This window comes from Miniopterus natalensis, chromosome 12, assembly GCF_054644295.1.
Source record: "Miniopterus natalensis isolate mMinNat1 chromosome 12, mMinNat1.hap1, whole genome shotgun sequence".
NCBI classification, from domain to species: Eukaryota; Metazoa; Chordata; class Mammalia; order Chiroptera; family Miniopteridae; genus Miniopterus; species Miniopterus natalensis.
Window position 1 is genome coordinate 57,510,018 of NC_142092.1, and position 12,567 is coordinate 57,522,584.

The 12,567-nt window shown below is 41.5% G+C and overlaps 1 protein-coding gene across 1 annotated transcript in view; it reads right to left on the reverse strand.

Annotated features, from left to right (window-relative positions):
• SVEP1 (sushi, von Willebrand factor type A, EGF and pentraxin domain containing 1) overlaps positions 1-12,567 on the reverse strand; it is a 127,103-nt gene that overhangs the window by 18,149 nt on the left and 96,387 nt on the right. The window contains exons 37-40 of the mRNA XM_016213672.2: positions 7,500-8,172; positions 3,147-5,929; positions 1,790-2,015; positions 676-831 (exon numbers count right to left, since the gene is read on the reverse strand). Coding sequence (XP_016069158.2) covers positions 676-831; positions 1,790-2,015; positions 3,147-5,929; positions 7,500-8,172 — 3,838 coding nt within the window. The remainder of the gene's footprint in view (positions 1-675; positions 832-1,789; positions 2,016-3,146; positions 5,930-7,499; positions 8,173-12,567) is intronic.

Below are 12,567 nucleotides of genomic sequence, written 5' to 3' on the forward strand. Positions count from 1 at the left end.
TGAGAAACCAGATGAAACATTATGTAACGTAAGACAGATTTCTTACATTTCCAAGTTTGATGATATTGTCATGCTTTCGGCAAAATTGATCGCAACCTTCCCACCAAAGTAAATAGGGAGACCTAGGTGCTGCTGAATGGGTTTTAATATTACAGACCAGGAGTGGTCTTGAGACCTAACTTGGTACTTGGTTAGAACTGCTATGAGAATTTTTCAGGCCAGATCTGCGATGTGGGAACCTGGCATCGCAATCAAGAATCTGACTAGGTACTTGAGCCCGGTGCTTGAGGAAATCCTAGCTTTGCATAAGTAAATCCCTGTGGTCGCCTCCCCAAGGTGACAGATGGACTGCCTTGTTGCAGCATATGACCGGCAGGAGGCTGGAACTCGGGCTTACCTGGCCAGTGGAAGTAACAGCATCAGTCTTGTGGCTGGTTGGCCTACTAGCTTCTTCCTTTTCATGGCTTTGATCTTTGTAATTCGAGACTTATTTTGCTTTTTAAAATTGTAAGTCACCTTAAATATTTCTTGTAAAGTATTACGGTAAAAGGCAGCAAAGTACAAAAGAATATTTTAGGACCAAAATCAGTGAAACAAATCAGTGCTAATACTAAAAATGTTGCCAAGTAGACTAGAAAAACAAATTAGTTCTGGTTAAACAGTTTGTTCACTTACCTCTAATTCATAGCCAGGTTCACACTGATAAATAACAGTGCTTCCAAAGCTGTATATACTGCCAACCACAAATCCATATTCTGGACTTTCAGGTTCCCCACAAGAAACCAGACTGCACAGTTCATCAGAAAACGGTGGCTCCCAGGTGCCATCAAGCTAAGTAACAAGTAACAAAGTATAAGTTATATTTAGGAGTTAAATTGTAAAATAAAGAATATGTAAATATTGATTGTATAGCGAAGAATCTCCAAGATGATAGTCAAAAGGACCTAGAATTTGGTCCTATGTCTGCTACTTGCTATCTGTGGCCTTAAAAAAACACATTAATTATTATACAGGCTTTAGAGTCAATGCTAAACAAATTTGGACATTTCTTAAACACACAAAACAAGTATTTTCTTCCTGATAAAACCCATTAAAAAACCCAGTAACACCAAGAAGTATGTTTTCATTATGATGCATGAGGACTGCGTGGTTGATACAAGTATTCTGCATCATAATCAACCATCCCCACCCCTCCCCCCTGATTCTACTTTGTACTAAAACTGGAAACATTTGGAATCATCAGGGCTCATTTCTTTTTTATTTTTTTATATATGTTTTTTTAAATTAACTTCAGAGAGAGGAAGTGAGAGGGAGAGAGAGAATCATTGATGGGCTGCCTCCTGCATACCTCTAGTTGGAATCAAGCCCTCAACCTGGGTGTGTGCCCTGACAGGGAATCGAACCTACAACGCTTTGGTGCACAGGGCGATCATGCTCAACTAACTGAGCCACACCAGCCGGGCAGGAATCATTTTGATACATAGACTCTTTTGAGCATCTATGTGTAGACCAGATGATCATATGGTTAATTTTTCATAAATATCTTGTTACAGATATTTTAATATTTTATCTAACTTTGCTGCTTTTCACCTATCCTTGGCACTTTCATAGTTTAAAAACAGGAATATTGGAAAGAAAGATATATTTTTTTTATATTTCTACCAAAAAACTTCTCAAATCCCTTGACATGAGGCATGTATTTTTTCTTTTTAGGATATAAGATACTGTCTGTGTGGATATACATCCACTAGTTATACTCAAGTGTTCTAATGAAGACAGAGAACCTTACCTGACACGTGGATATGTTAACTCCCTCATAGGTGTAGCCTCCTGCACATGACACAGACACTTGCTGATTCACACTGAAATCATCCCCATGAACAAGTATATGTGTTATGTTTGCTGGCAAAGAACAGTTTTTAGGACTACAGGAGATGCTCTCAGGGAACCAACGGCCATCTTCCTGACAGGTGAATGTATCTATCTCTGTGTCCATCACATAACCTTCCAGACATCTGCAACAGAAAAGGAAAAATAAGTGCCTTAAAGAGGACTATGTAGTTGGTGATCTGTTCCTGGATTTAAGAAGCTGCTATAAGGCTCAGGAGGTATTTTATGTGCTATATCAAAATTGATTCAAGCATCAGGTAGATGGCACTGCCATGTAAAAACACCAATACGATAACCAGGTCAATCCTTTGTTATCCACATTAAGGATGAGCCAAGATTAAAGTTGCCGGAAATGTTGTTATTGACCTCCATTGTGGATGATATCATTACTGAATTCATTTTTATTCTAAAACAGCTAACAGTCTGCCCGGCTGGAGTAGCTCAATTGGTTGAGCACTGTCCCTGCACCAAAAGGTTGCTGGTTCGACTCCTGGTTAGAGCACATACCTGGGTTGCGGGTTTGACCTCAGGTTGGGGCACGTATTGGAAGGCAACTGATCGATGTTTCTCCCTCACATCGATGTTTCTCTCTCTCTCTCTCTCTCTCTCTTTCAGCATACCCTTCGGTGAGGATTAAAAACAAAAACAAAACCCAGCTAACAGTTCAAGAAATTCTAGACAAAGTCCAAAGTAGACTCCAACACTAGCAAGAATTAATATTTATTAGGTATCTACCTTGTGCACAGCACTGTTCTAGATTCTTTACATAGGGTACTTCTTTTAATCCTGATTATTAGGTACTGTAATGCAACAGCAGTGTGGCTGTTCAAATTCAAATCAACATGGCTCTAAAACTATGATTTAAAAATTTTGCATTTATTTATTCAGCAAATGTTTACTTACTAAATTCCAGTCACTGTTCTAAGTGCTAGAGTATTAACCCACTTAATATTCAAGTCAACTCTATGAGTGGGTCCTAGTTTTATCTTTATAAAGCTCATTTGTAGGTGATGAAACTGACACCAGAGAGCTGACTTCTACTCAGAGAATCTGGACCTAGAGTTAAATCATTTAATTAGCTAACATTTATTAGGTGGGTGTGTTTTTTTCTTTTCACAAATTACAGCCTAAGTAGGAGTCGGAGGTTCTGCAAACTTGGAGTGATCTGTTTATCTATTAAGTAATTCTGACCAATCACTTTTCATTTTACAACTCTCTTGCCTGCATCCATTGGAGACTTAGAGCCAAGGTCTTACCTGAGTTTCACTTTACTTTCATAGGTGTGTGCCTCTCCAGTTGCCACTGCATTGGCAACAGACGGTGGCGGTCCACAGGACAGGGGCTGACAAACTGGATAAGGCTGGCTCCACATCCCTTTCTCAGTACAAATCAGATCTGAGCTTCCCTGGATGACATACCCAGGTCTGCAGCTGTAAGTTACCACATTTTCCTCCGAAGAGTCACTCTCACTGACGAATGCATTTGGTACTGTTGGGAGAGAGCCGCAAGACATGTGTTCACAGCGCGGGAAGCCAGAGTTCCACTGGCCATTGGCTTCACAGGTGATTTCAGAAGGTCCCAGGAGCTTGAAGCCTTTGAAGCACTGAATCTGAACTGTCTTCCCACAACCAAAATCTGTCCCGTTGACAGTTCCACTTTGAATTACTGGTGAGAAACACCTGCAAGGCAGGCAGGAGGGTGGGCTGCCACTCCAGGAGCCATTGGAGAGACACCTTCGTGAAGGACTTCCATGGAGCTTATAACCTGAAAGGCACTGATACTGTATATGGCCCCCATGATAAAAGGAAAAGCCATTAGGGAAGCCATGGGAAAGATCTTCAGGAGGTCCACAGCTGACTGGTTTACAGAGAGGAAACTCTGCATCCCAGTTCCCATCTGACTGACAGGTGAGTTTTGGAGCACCCTGCAACACGTAGCCCTCCTGACAATGGAACACCACTTCCTTCCCAAAGCCGTACTCCAGGCCATCCATCACCCCATTTGCCACCTCTGGTGGGGTGGCACATTTAACAGGCACACAGATGGGAGTGGCTCCACTCCAACTTCCATTGGCAAGACAAACACGACTCCTGGCTCCCTCAAGTAAGAAACCTACATTGCAAGTATACTCAATCTCTTTTTGGAATGTGTACTCATCTCCTCTCACCTGGCCATTGGCTAAGACTGGGGGTGAACCACAGGCCACAGGAATGCAAACTGGCTCATGCCCATCCCAATTTTTATTTTCTTGGCATGTTCTCCTCTCAGTGCCATTCAACACATACCCAGGATCACACTCATAGTACAACACGCTCAGGTATGTATAGTTGTTTCCTTTGATGGAGCCATTTGTAAGTGGATTTGGTTTTTTGCATGCAATGGTCTCACAGTGTGGGGAAGCACCACTCCACTCTTTATTCTGTAAACACAGTCTTATGTTGGAGCCCACCAGAATGTGTCCAGGTTTGCAGCTATACTGTACAGCACTGCCCATGGTAGTCTCTGTAACATGCAAAAGGCCATTTTCAGGAGCAATAGGCAAGTCACATTCAATTGAAATGCAGGATGGTGCACTGCCATTCCAAGTTCCATCTTCCTGGCAGATTAGCACAGGGTTCCCCAAAAGTTCATATCCTGGATCACAGGTGTACGAAACCATGCTGCCATGTAGAAAGCTTGCTGAAGGTGTAGCAGGAGTTGAGTTTTCCCAGGTTTTAGCCACCGTTTCCAGATAATGATGAGGGTGAGGAGTCAGATATGGAACTTCCATCATGTCTTCCTCTTGGTCAAAATATCCCTGATCATCTCTGACCTTAGTATAGTCTCCAAAATCTGTTTGAGGAGGGAGACCACAGTCTATGGGTACACATGTTGGGATGGAGCTTGACCATCCTGACTCTTCACAGGTATGCATGGCATGACCAGCCATCTGGAACCCAGGAAAGCAGCTGTAGATGACCATGGAACCATAGCTGTAATCTGCACCTTCTACAAAGCCATTGTCAATGGGTTGTGGGGGATCACAGTGGATGGCATTGCAAGATGGGACATCTACATCCCAATGACCTGTCTCTAAACAGGTCAAGGTTTTGGGACCTTCGAGCCTGAAGCCTTGGTCACAAGAGTATGTAATAGTTTGTCCAGAGTGTAGGTTTGTGTGAGAGAATTGGCCATTCAAAATCTCCTTGGGCTTTGGACACTCAATGGGTTTACATGTTGGTTTGCCTCCAAGCCAGTGACCATTTTCTCCACAAAGGATGGTAGTATTTCCCACCAACTCAAAGCCTGGCTTGCAGGTATAGAGAGCTGTGCTGAGATAGGCAAGACCATGCACATCGATGATGCCATTGAGGATTTCCTCAGGTTGGGGGCATTCCACTGGGACACATTCTGGCAGTGGAGAGCTCCAGGTACCATCAGCTTGGCAGAAGGTGGTAGAATCTCCTCTTAGGAAAAACCCATCCACGCAGGAATACTTGACAGCACTTCCAAAATGAAGAGCAGAAGCAGGAGCAGGGACACCGAAGGAAATTAGGGGAGGTGGGAGGCAAAGAACCATCTTACAAACAGGAAAAGAATCATTCCACTGCTGGGATGGCAAGCATTTCAGGACAGAGGGGCCCTGTAGGACATGCCCTTCCTTGCACGAGAACAGCACCACTCCCACCTCAGTCGTCAACTCTTTTAGCACGAGCTGGTTTTCCAGGAGGGGTGGATCTGGGCACTTGGTGGGCACACACTTTTGGTTTGGCTTACTCCATTTTCCAGACTTCTGGCACGTCCAAGAGTTATCGCCAATAAGCTCATAACCTTCATTACAGAAAAACTGAACTTTGGACCCTACTTCAAAATTTTCCCCTTTCGTGTAGCCATTCTGGATGGAAGGAGGTCTTCCACAGTTGAGAGGGACGCACGACAGAGGGGCATCACTGTGCCAGTGGCGATTGGCTTGGCAGACAAATACAGGACTTCCAACTGACTTATATCCTGGGTTACACCGATACCTCACCTCGCTCTCAAAGATCCTGCCGGTGGAATGCTGCATGACAGGGAGAGATGGTTAAGTACAATTTGTATAACAGATAATATGATTAACTAAATACATGGAAGAGTAGAAATGAATCAACTAAGACATAAGCAAATAGGATTTATGGTTTTTTCCCAATAGGTCCAAGTGCTATTTTTAAAATAAGTTCAAAGGACAGTAGCAAGTCACATTAGGTCATCACCACGGCAGATGTGTTTACCACAGGGTTAAGCCCATAAGTATAAGGTAAGTAAAAGTCTCTAAATCAATGGATGAATTGATAGAGCAATACTGAAAATTATTAGTTACTTGATAAGTTCAAAAAAATCTTGTTGACCGAAGCACTGCTATATTTGTTGTTTTAATCACAAAAAAAGGAAATGCGTACACAAACATGCTTTATTTGTTAATTTAGTTAATTTAAAAAGCCAATAAAATATTTTTCATGGATAAGGTCCTAAGAGTACTGTCAGAGTTTGGTGTTCCCTCTTTAATAGACTTTTAAAAAACTGCTGCAGAACCATAAAGAAGGGGAATAAGAAACACTAGTCAACTTTTTAAATGGAATACTTAATATTCCTGACCTCAAAATTCAAATAAATAAATGTATAATAACAGGGCTTTAGGTGGTACGAAAGATGAGTTAGGTATGAAACCTTTAAAAGATTACTGTGAGTCTCTGTTAGTGGTAAAGATGAAGCCCAGCTTCCATGCTGTAATGAACTTCTTGGTTTTTGGACATAACTATTTGTTTCGCTTGCTTACTTACTGCCTGGGTACCCCACATGCGTCAGAAATATTTGTTAAGTGAATGAATGAAGAAAGCCTCTTTACATTTACTATAATCCTCTCCCAACAGGAATCTAATACACTGGAGCAAAAACCTTAAATAAATGGCTTTTACTGTTGTTTTTGAATGTAAAGGAGAAAAGTTACTATGTACGTGTTGATTTTTAAAGTGTTCAATTAGAATATTGTTTATTTAAAATGGCCCTTGGTTTGCAGGAATGACTTTCCATTCCTGTTTTCTTGATGGACTTACTCCATTGGTTTGGCTTACTCCATTTTAGTGTGAAGACACATATTAGTGTGAAGGCAGGACATGCGTGGGTCTAACTTAACCCTTTGTCCATCATGGTAAAATTATCTTTACACCCATGGAAACAAGGCTGCAAATAGCAAATACATGGTTTAATCCAATCTTTTGTCTAAAAACTAGAAATGATAATAGATTTATTTAGACCTTAATTTATTTCTATAAAATAAAATATACATCCATCTTAGAATAACTTCTATAAAGCAAAATAGTATTTTTATTAAAATTGCTTTATTCTAACAATAGTTAGGGCTAAGATATTGCTACAAAGAGCTTCAAACGTCTACATATTAGTGGAATATGGAAAGCTAGTATAGTAAAAGGATTCATACCCCTACAACATTTTCTTCAATATTCACTACCTATAGCTTTAGCTGCTTGTTTCTCAACAATTCATCTATTCACTGGCCCTGCTTTTGAGTCCCAGGTCAGCCACACTGGTTGGTCCTGAGAGTGATGGAAACCATGGACCAATTGGTCTCTTACCTCCAGAAAGCCATTCTCAACCTTAGGTGGCTCATTGCAAGACACAGGGTGGCAGGTGGGTAGGGGGCTGCTCCAGTGTCCTGTGGCTTCGCAGGTGCTCCTCTTCTCCCCTTTGATGTAGAAGCCCCTGTTGCAGCTGTAAGCCACCATAGCCCCAAAACTGTAGTTGGATCCACTTGCATAGCCATTCATGATGCTCGGTGGCTCTCCACACCGCACGGGGATGCACTGGATGGACATGGGGGAAGGGTCCCACTCCCCACCTCTCATACATTCAATCTTTGCTGAGGTGTTCAGTACAAAACCTTCCATGCATTTGAAGCTCACAACTGAGCCTGCTGCAAATTTTGCTTTGCTCACAGATTCCAAGATGCTGTAGGAAACGGATGGGGGTTTTTCACAGAAGTGAGCTATACAACGGGGCATGGCCTGACCTTCTGGAGGCACCCACTTGCCCTGCGCATTGCAGAGGAGCTGTGAATTGTCTGCCAGGCTGTAGCCGTCCGCACAGTAGTAGAACGCAATGTCTCCAAATAACCGATGGGCAGTCTCTGGAGAGGCGTGTTCCACGTGGGGGGGCTCATCACAGGAGACAGCCAGGCACTGCTGGCTACTGCCACTCCACTTGCCACTGGCCAGGCATTCAATGGTGTCCGGTCCGGCAAGGGTGTAGCTATGAGATTGGGGGAAAGAAACAATAGGGATGATATTTGATGTTTGTATCTCTTTATTCTGCTTTTATTTTTTTATTTTCATTTTTAAATATGTTTTTATTGATTTCAGACAGAGGAAGGGACAGGAAGAGAGATAGAAACAGCAATGATGAGTGAGAAACATAATCCATCAGCTGCTTCCTGCACGCCCCCTGCTGGGGATGGAGCCCAAAACCCGAGCATGTGCCCTGACCAGGAATTGAACCATGATCTCCTGGATCCTAGGTCGATGCTCTACCGCTGAGCCACACTGGCCAGGCTATTCTGCTTTCATTTTTATTATCTGTCCAACAGTAACTTTACTTTTATTCTTTAAAAATAATATTTCCTATTGAGCTTACTGATAACATGACTTTTAATTGGGATATAGAAGTATATCTTGATTTTAATATTCATGCTCTTTCAGAAATGGAAGTGGATTAAAGATTACTGTGATTTAAGGAACTCTAAAAATTGTGACACATTTAAAAAAAAATAAAAATGAGGAGTAAGCTATAGCCCTGTTTGATTCAATTCAAAATTGGAGCTTCATCTGTTTTTAGATGGTTTCAGTTGGCTGACTTTATCACTAGTCTTTGAAACAATGTCTTATGAGCCATATGTAGCCTACATATAGCTCACAATCACACACTTACTTATATTCAATGAACTTTAAAGCAGCGATTATAATTTTAGTCTCCTTAACCATGTGGTTAGCATTAAAAGCTGTTCTGCTTATGGCTCTGCCATTCAACCAGTATGAATAAATTATGCTTAATAACTCTCAGTCTTTATGCACAAGGTGGTTGCCCATATGTGACACACTGATAGCTTGCAAAATGTTAAATTACTCTCAAGTGCTCTCTCAATGAAGTAGAACAAAACAGTAGGATATGCAATATTAGAATAATTATATCTGAGTCATTCTCACCTTTATTCTCACTTTCTTACTGAAGGGAAAGGTGATCAGTCTGTCATTTGGATGTCAATGATGGGTGAGGGGAGCAAAAATAATTGGGCACCTAATTTAATTCTGTTCAGACATACTAATTTCTTCATTTTACAGATAAGTGAATGGTTATTTAGACAGGTTTAGAGTCACACAGCTGCAGGCAGCAGAGTTAGGATCTGAATTTAGTTGACTGGATTCCAACACATACCTTTTCATGACATTGCTCTGTCTCTCTTCCTCACTTTTTAAAATGAGGTAGGTTAGATCGCAATTGGTGGGTGCCCTGTGGAAACTGTATTGCCTTGTTACTACTACAAATTATTTGATCCACCCTTCAGGAAAGATTCTTAGGTTATTAGTTAGCCAACATTCTCCTGAGGTCCCTTTGAGTTTTATAAGAAATCAGCTATTATAGAGAGGTTGGAATTCCTTCACCCTAGCAGGCAAGATTTGTGAAAGGTATCGGAAACATTGAGAGCATCAGCAAAGGTGTGTGCATCCACCCTACCTATGGTCATATATCACCCCTGAATATTCTCCGACATCCCCAATAGCTGAGCTCTGTCTCCAGTTAGGGTCTGCTGCATTCATTGCTTTGGATAAGCACAGTTCTTTGTATAAGAATCTGAACCGAATAAATTTTTAGATGGCTTATGTCCTAGAGGATCCAGGAGGGATATAAGGACTACATGCTAAAAACGTAATTTTATTATTAAGAAAACCATTATCCAAGGTCTGGTTCTACTGCTCCAGTGTGGGATGTGCTCTGGGTACAAATTCCATCCGTAGGCGCTCCTGATGTTTTATAGCACAATTTGCATCCTTTGCACACTTTGAACCACGCATCATTACAGTCACAGGGCCCTTGATGCTGCTAGCATATGTCACTGGCTGAAGTCCACTGACACCACCTGAGACATCCCTGATTTATTAGGATCCACCGTGCCATCTATAAAATGTTTCCTTTAGTTCATAGGACCAGCTGTTCTGTGGCAGAAGCATCTGCCTCCAGAACCTCCCTTATTCCTCAAAGCCTCTTGAGGACACAAGCATTGTGTTTTGTCATTTGGCAGGACTTTGTTAGACCTCTGATCCCTCATCTTCTGGAAAATCTCCACCAACTCTTCCTCCCTAACGGAAAACCACAGCAAAGCTGTTCTGTAATGAAATGGAAAATTACCACTAAATATATATATTTTGAATAAATGAATTTAAAGGATGGATTTTTGATATTAGCCATAATTTCTTAGATCCTATACTATTTCTTTTTCTGACCTACAGTCATTTTTTTTTTTATGATTCTCAGTCAACACTTAGTCATTAAATAATTTGAGGGTCACGCTATGTGCTGGAGTTACTGCCTTAGTGCACAGATGCAATGCCAATGCATTTACTGGTTTACACGACTGTGGCTGTCCCCCATTCCCATCTCCCCCATTACCTGGTGCACACGGGCCCCTTCACACCTCAAGCGGCTGCTGGCAGGAGAAATGACTGATTCTACCCTAAGAATGTGAAGAGGGGGAAAGGCCTCGCAGGTGCAAGGGCTTTTGAGTTGAGTCAGAGAGTTGAAAATGAATCACTCAAGGCAGAAAAGCAACACGAGCAAAGAAACGGGGGTGTGAGACAGCTGGGGTGTTCTGAGGACCTGCAAATGGTTAGAAACAGCACGTGAAACATGAAGCCTGAAAAGGCCACAGCGGGCACCAGAAGTGCGCGCTTGCACAGGCTGGGAGGTTGCCGGGCGAGGGTGTGGCAGGCACAGATGAACTGCAAGTGGTTTCTGGCTAGAATCTCCTAAGATTTTACCAGACAAAATGTCACTAGAGCAGAAAGCTATTTAAGTGGTTTATTAACCACAGGACCAAAAGAGTATTGATTTATGGAAGTGAGCTAGGCGGGGGTTTACTATCTTGGTGGAAGCCAGAAAACTCTGTCTGCAGTCCAGACGTCCACCAGTTGGAAGCAACACATAACTGTAGAGTAGGGAAGAAGGAAATTTTCCTAGGCCAGCTCGATGTTCCTAATTCTCCCAGGCAATGTTTCCTAGAGAGAAGTGCAGATCTGAGGCTGAGCTGGCTGGAGCGTCTGTCAGCCAACGCTGCAAGCAGGCCACCCCCGAGCGCCCAGGGTAAAGGGGGCCAATGGAAACGTCCTCTCACCGAAAGTTTTACTTTCAGAAAAGGTAAACTCTCTCCTAATAGTTACTGATTTTTTTTCTTTCAGAAAAAATACAGGTGGTAGTGATTTGGAACTGCATGTACTTTCTATTAATTTGGTCAACTGTTTAAGATAATTTCCCCCATAATATTAAAATGTCATCACTTTATATAACAATAATGACAATACAGAAATAATAAGGCTGTATTTATGTAGTACTTCATGCGTATATAAAGCACTTCAGACCCTTTAATGGCTATGATTTAGGTGAGCAGATTTGGTTTCTATCTTTTCAATGAGAAAAAAAGCTCCCAACAGAGTGTCTGCTGGCCTAAACCAGAAGGCACATGTCAGATAACGCGACCCGGTACCTTCATGCTTTAACTCTACAGTGAGAATACGACTTATTTTGCCAAACCGCCATCATTGTAGAAGGGAACACATGAGATAATTCATGTGAAAGTCCTCTGAAAAATGTACAACCCTCTACAAATATACGGATGTGTTGTAGTCATTCGCATTATCACCTTTAATTCTTCTTTTAATAAATCCCTTTTGACTTACAGACTTAACTTTAGGCAGACACAGAACGCTTATGACTTAAGTGCATGATTAGTGATGAAAAGGCATGTATGATTTGTGAGAAGAAACACGTAAATCTCACATACAGCGTGATCTTTAATACTAAAAATACATGCAAAAAAAATTTGGGAAGAAAAATAGTAAAAGATCACCAACATTTATCTTTGGGTAATTTCTTAAAATAACCTTTTTATTTTCTAGTTTTATATGGTAACAGTACCTCACTTTTTTAATAAGAAAAAACCCAGAAGTTGTCAATATCTAGTAATTATTTGGGACATTTATATTAGATAAGATTTCACAAAAACAACTAACCTTTAACAGTCCTGTGCAGTTTATTCTGAAGCAGTTTTTAAATCAGCCAGTCCACTGGGGAGAAATGGGGCTGTCAGAAGCTAACTCCTGCACTGACAGTTTAATGTCAAAGATTTCTTTTTCACTTCAGAAGGCCTTAAGATTTGAGAGTTGTCTGCTATTTATACCATTTGCCACAAAATGTCGCCACCTGCTGGCAGTCCTGTAGGAGTGGGGCATTCTTCTATCCAGGTGAAATGAACTTCACCGTCTATGAGTGTACAGAAACTGTACCTTCTCATTTGTGCTCCAATCATCATCATAATGGCAATTTTTGTTGAGTTTATTAAGTTTTTCCTGGGGAGGCCAAGTGTTATATCATTTTATT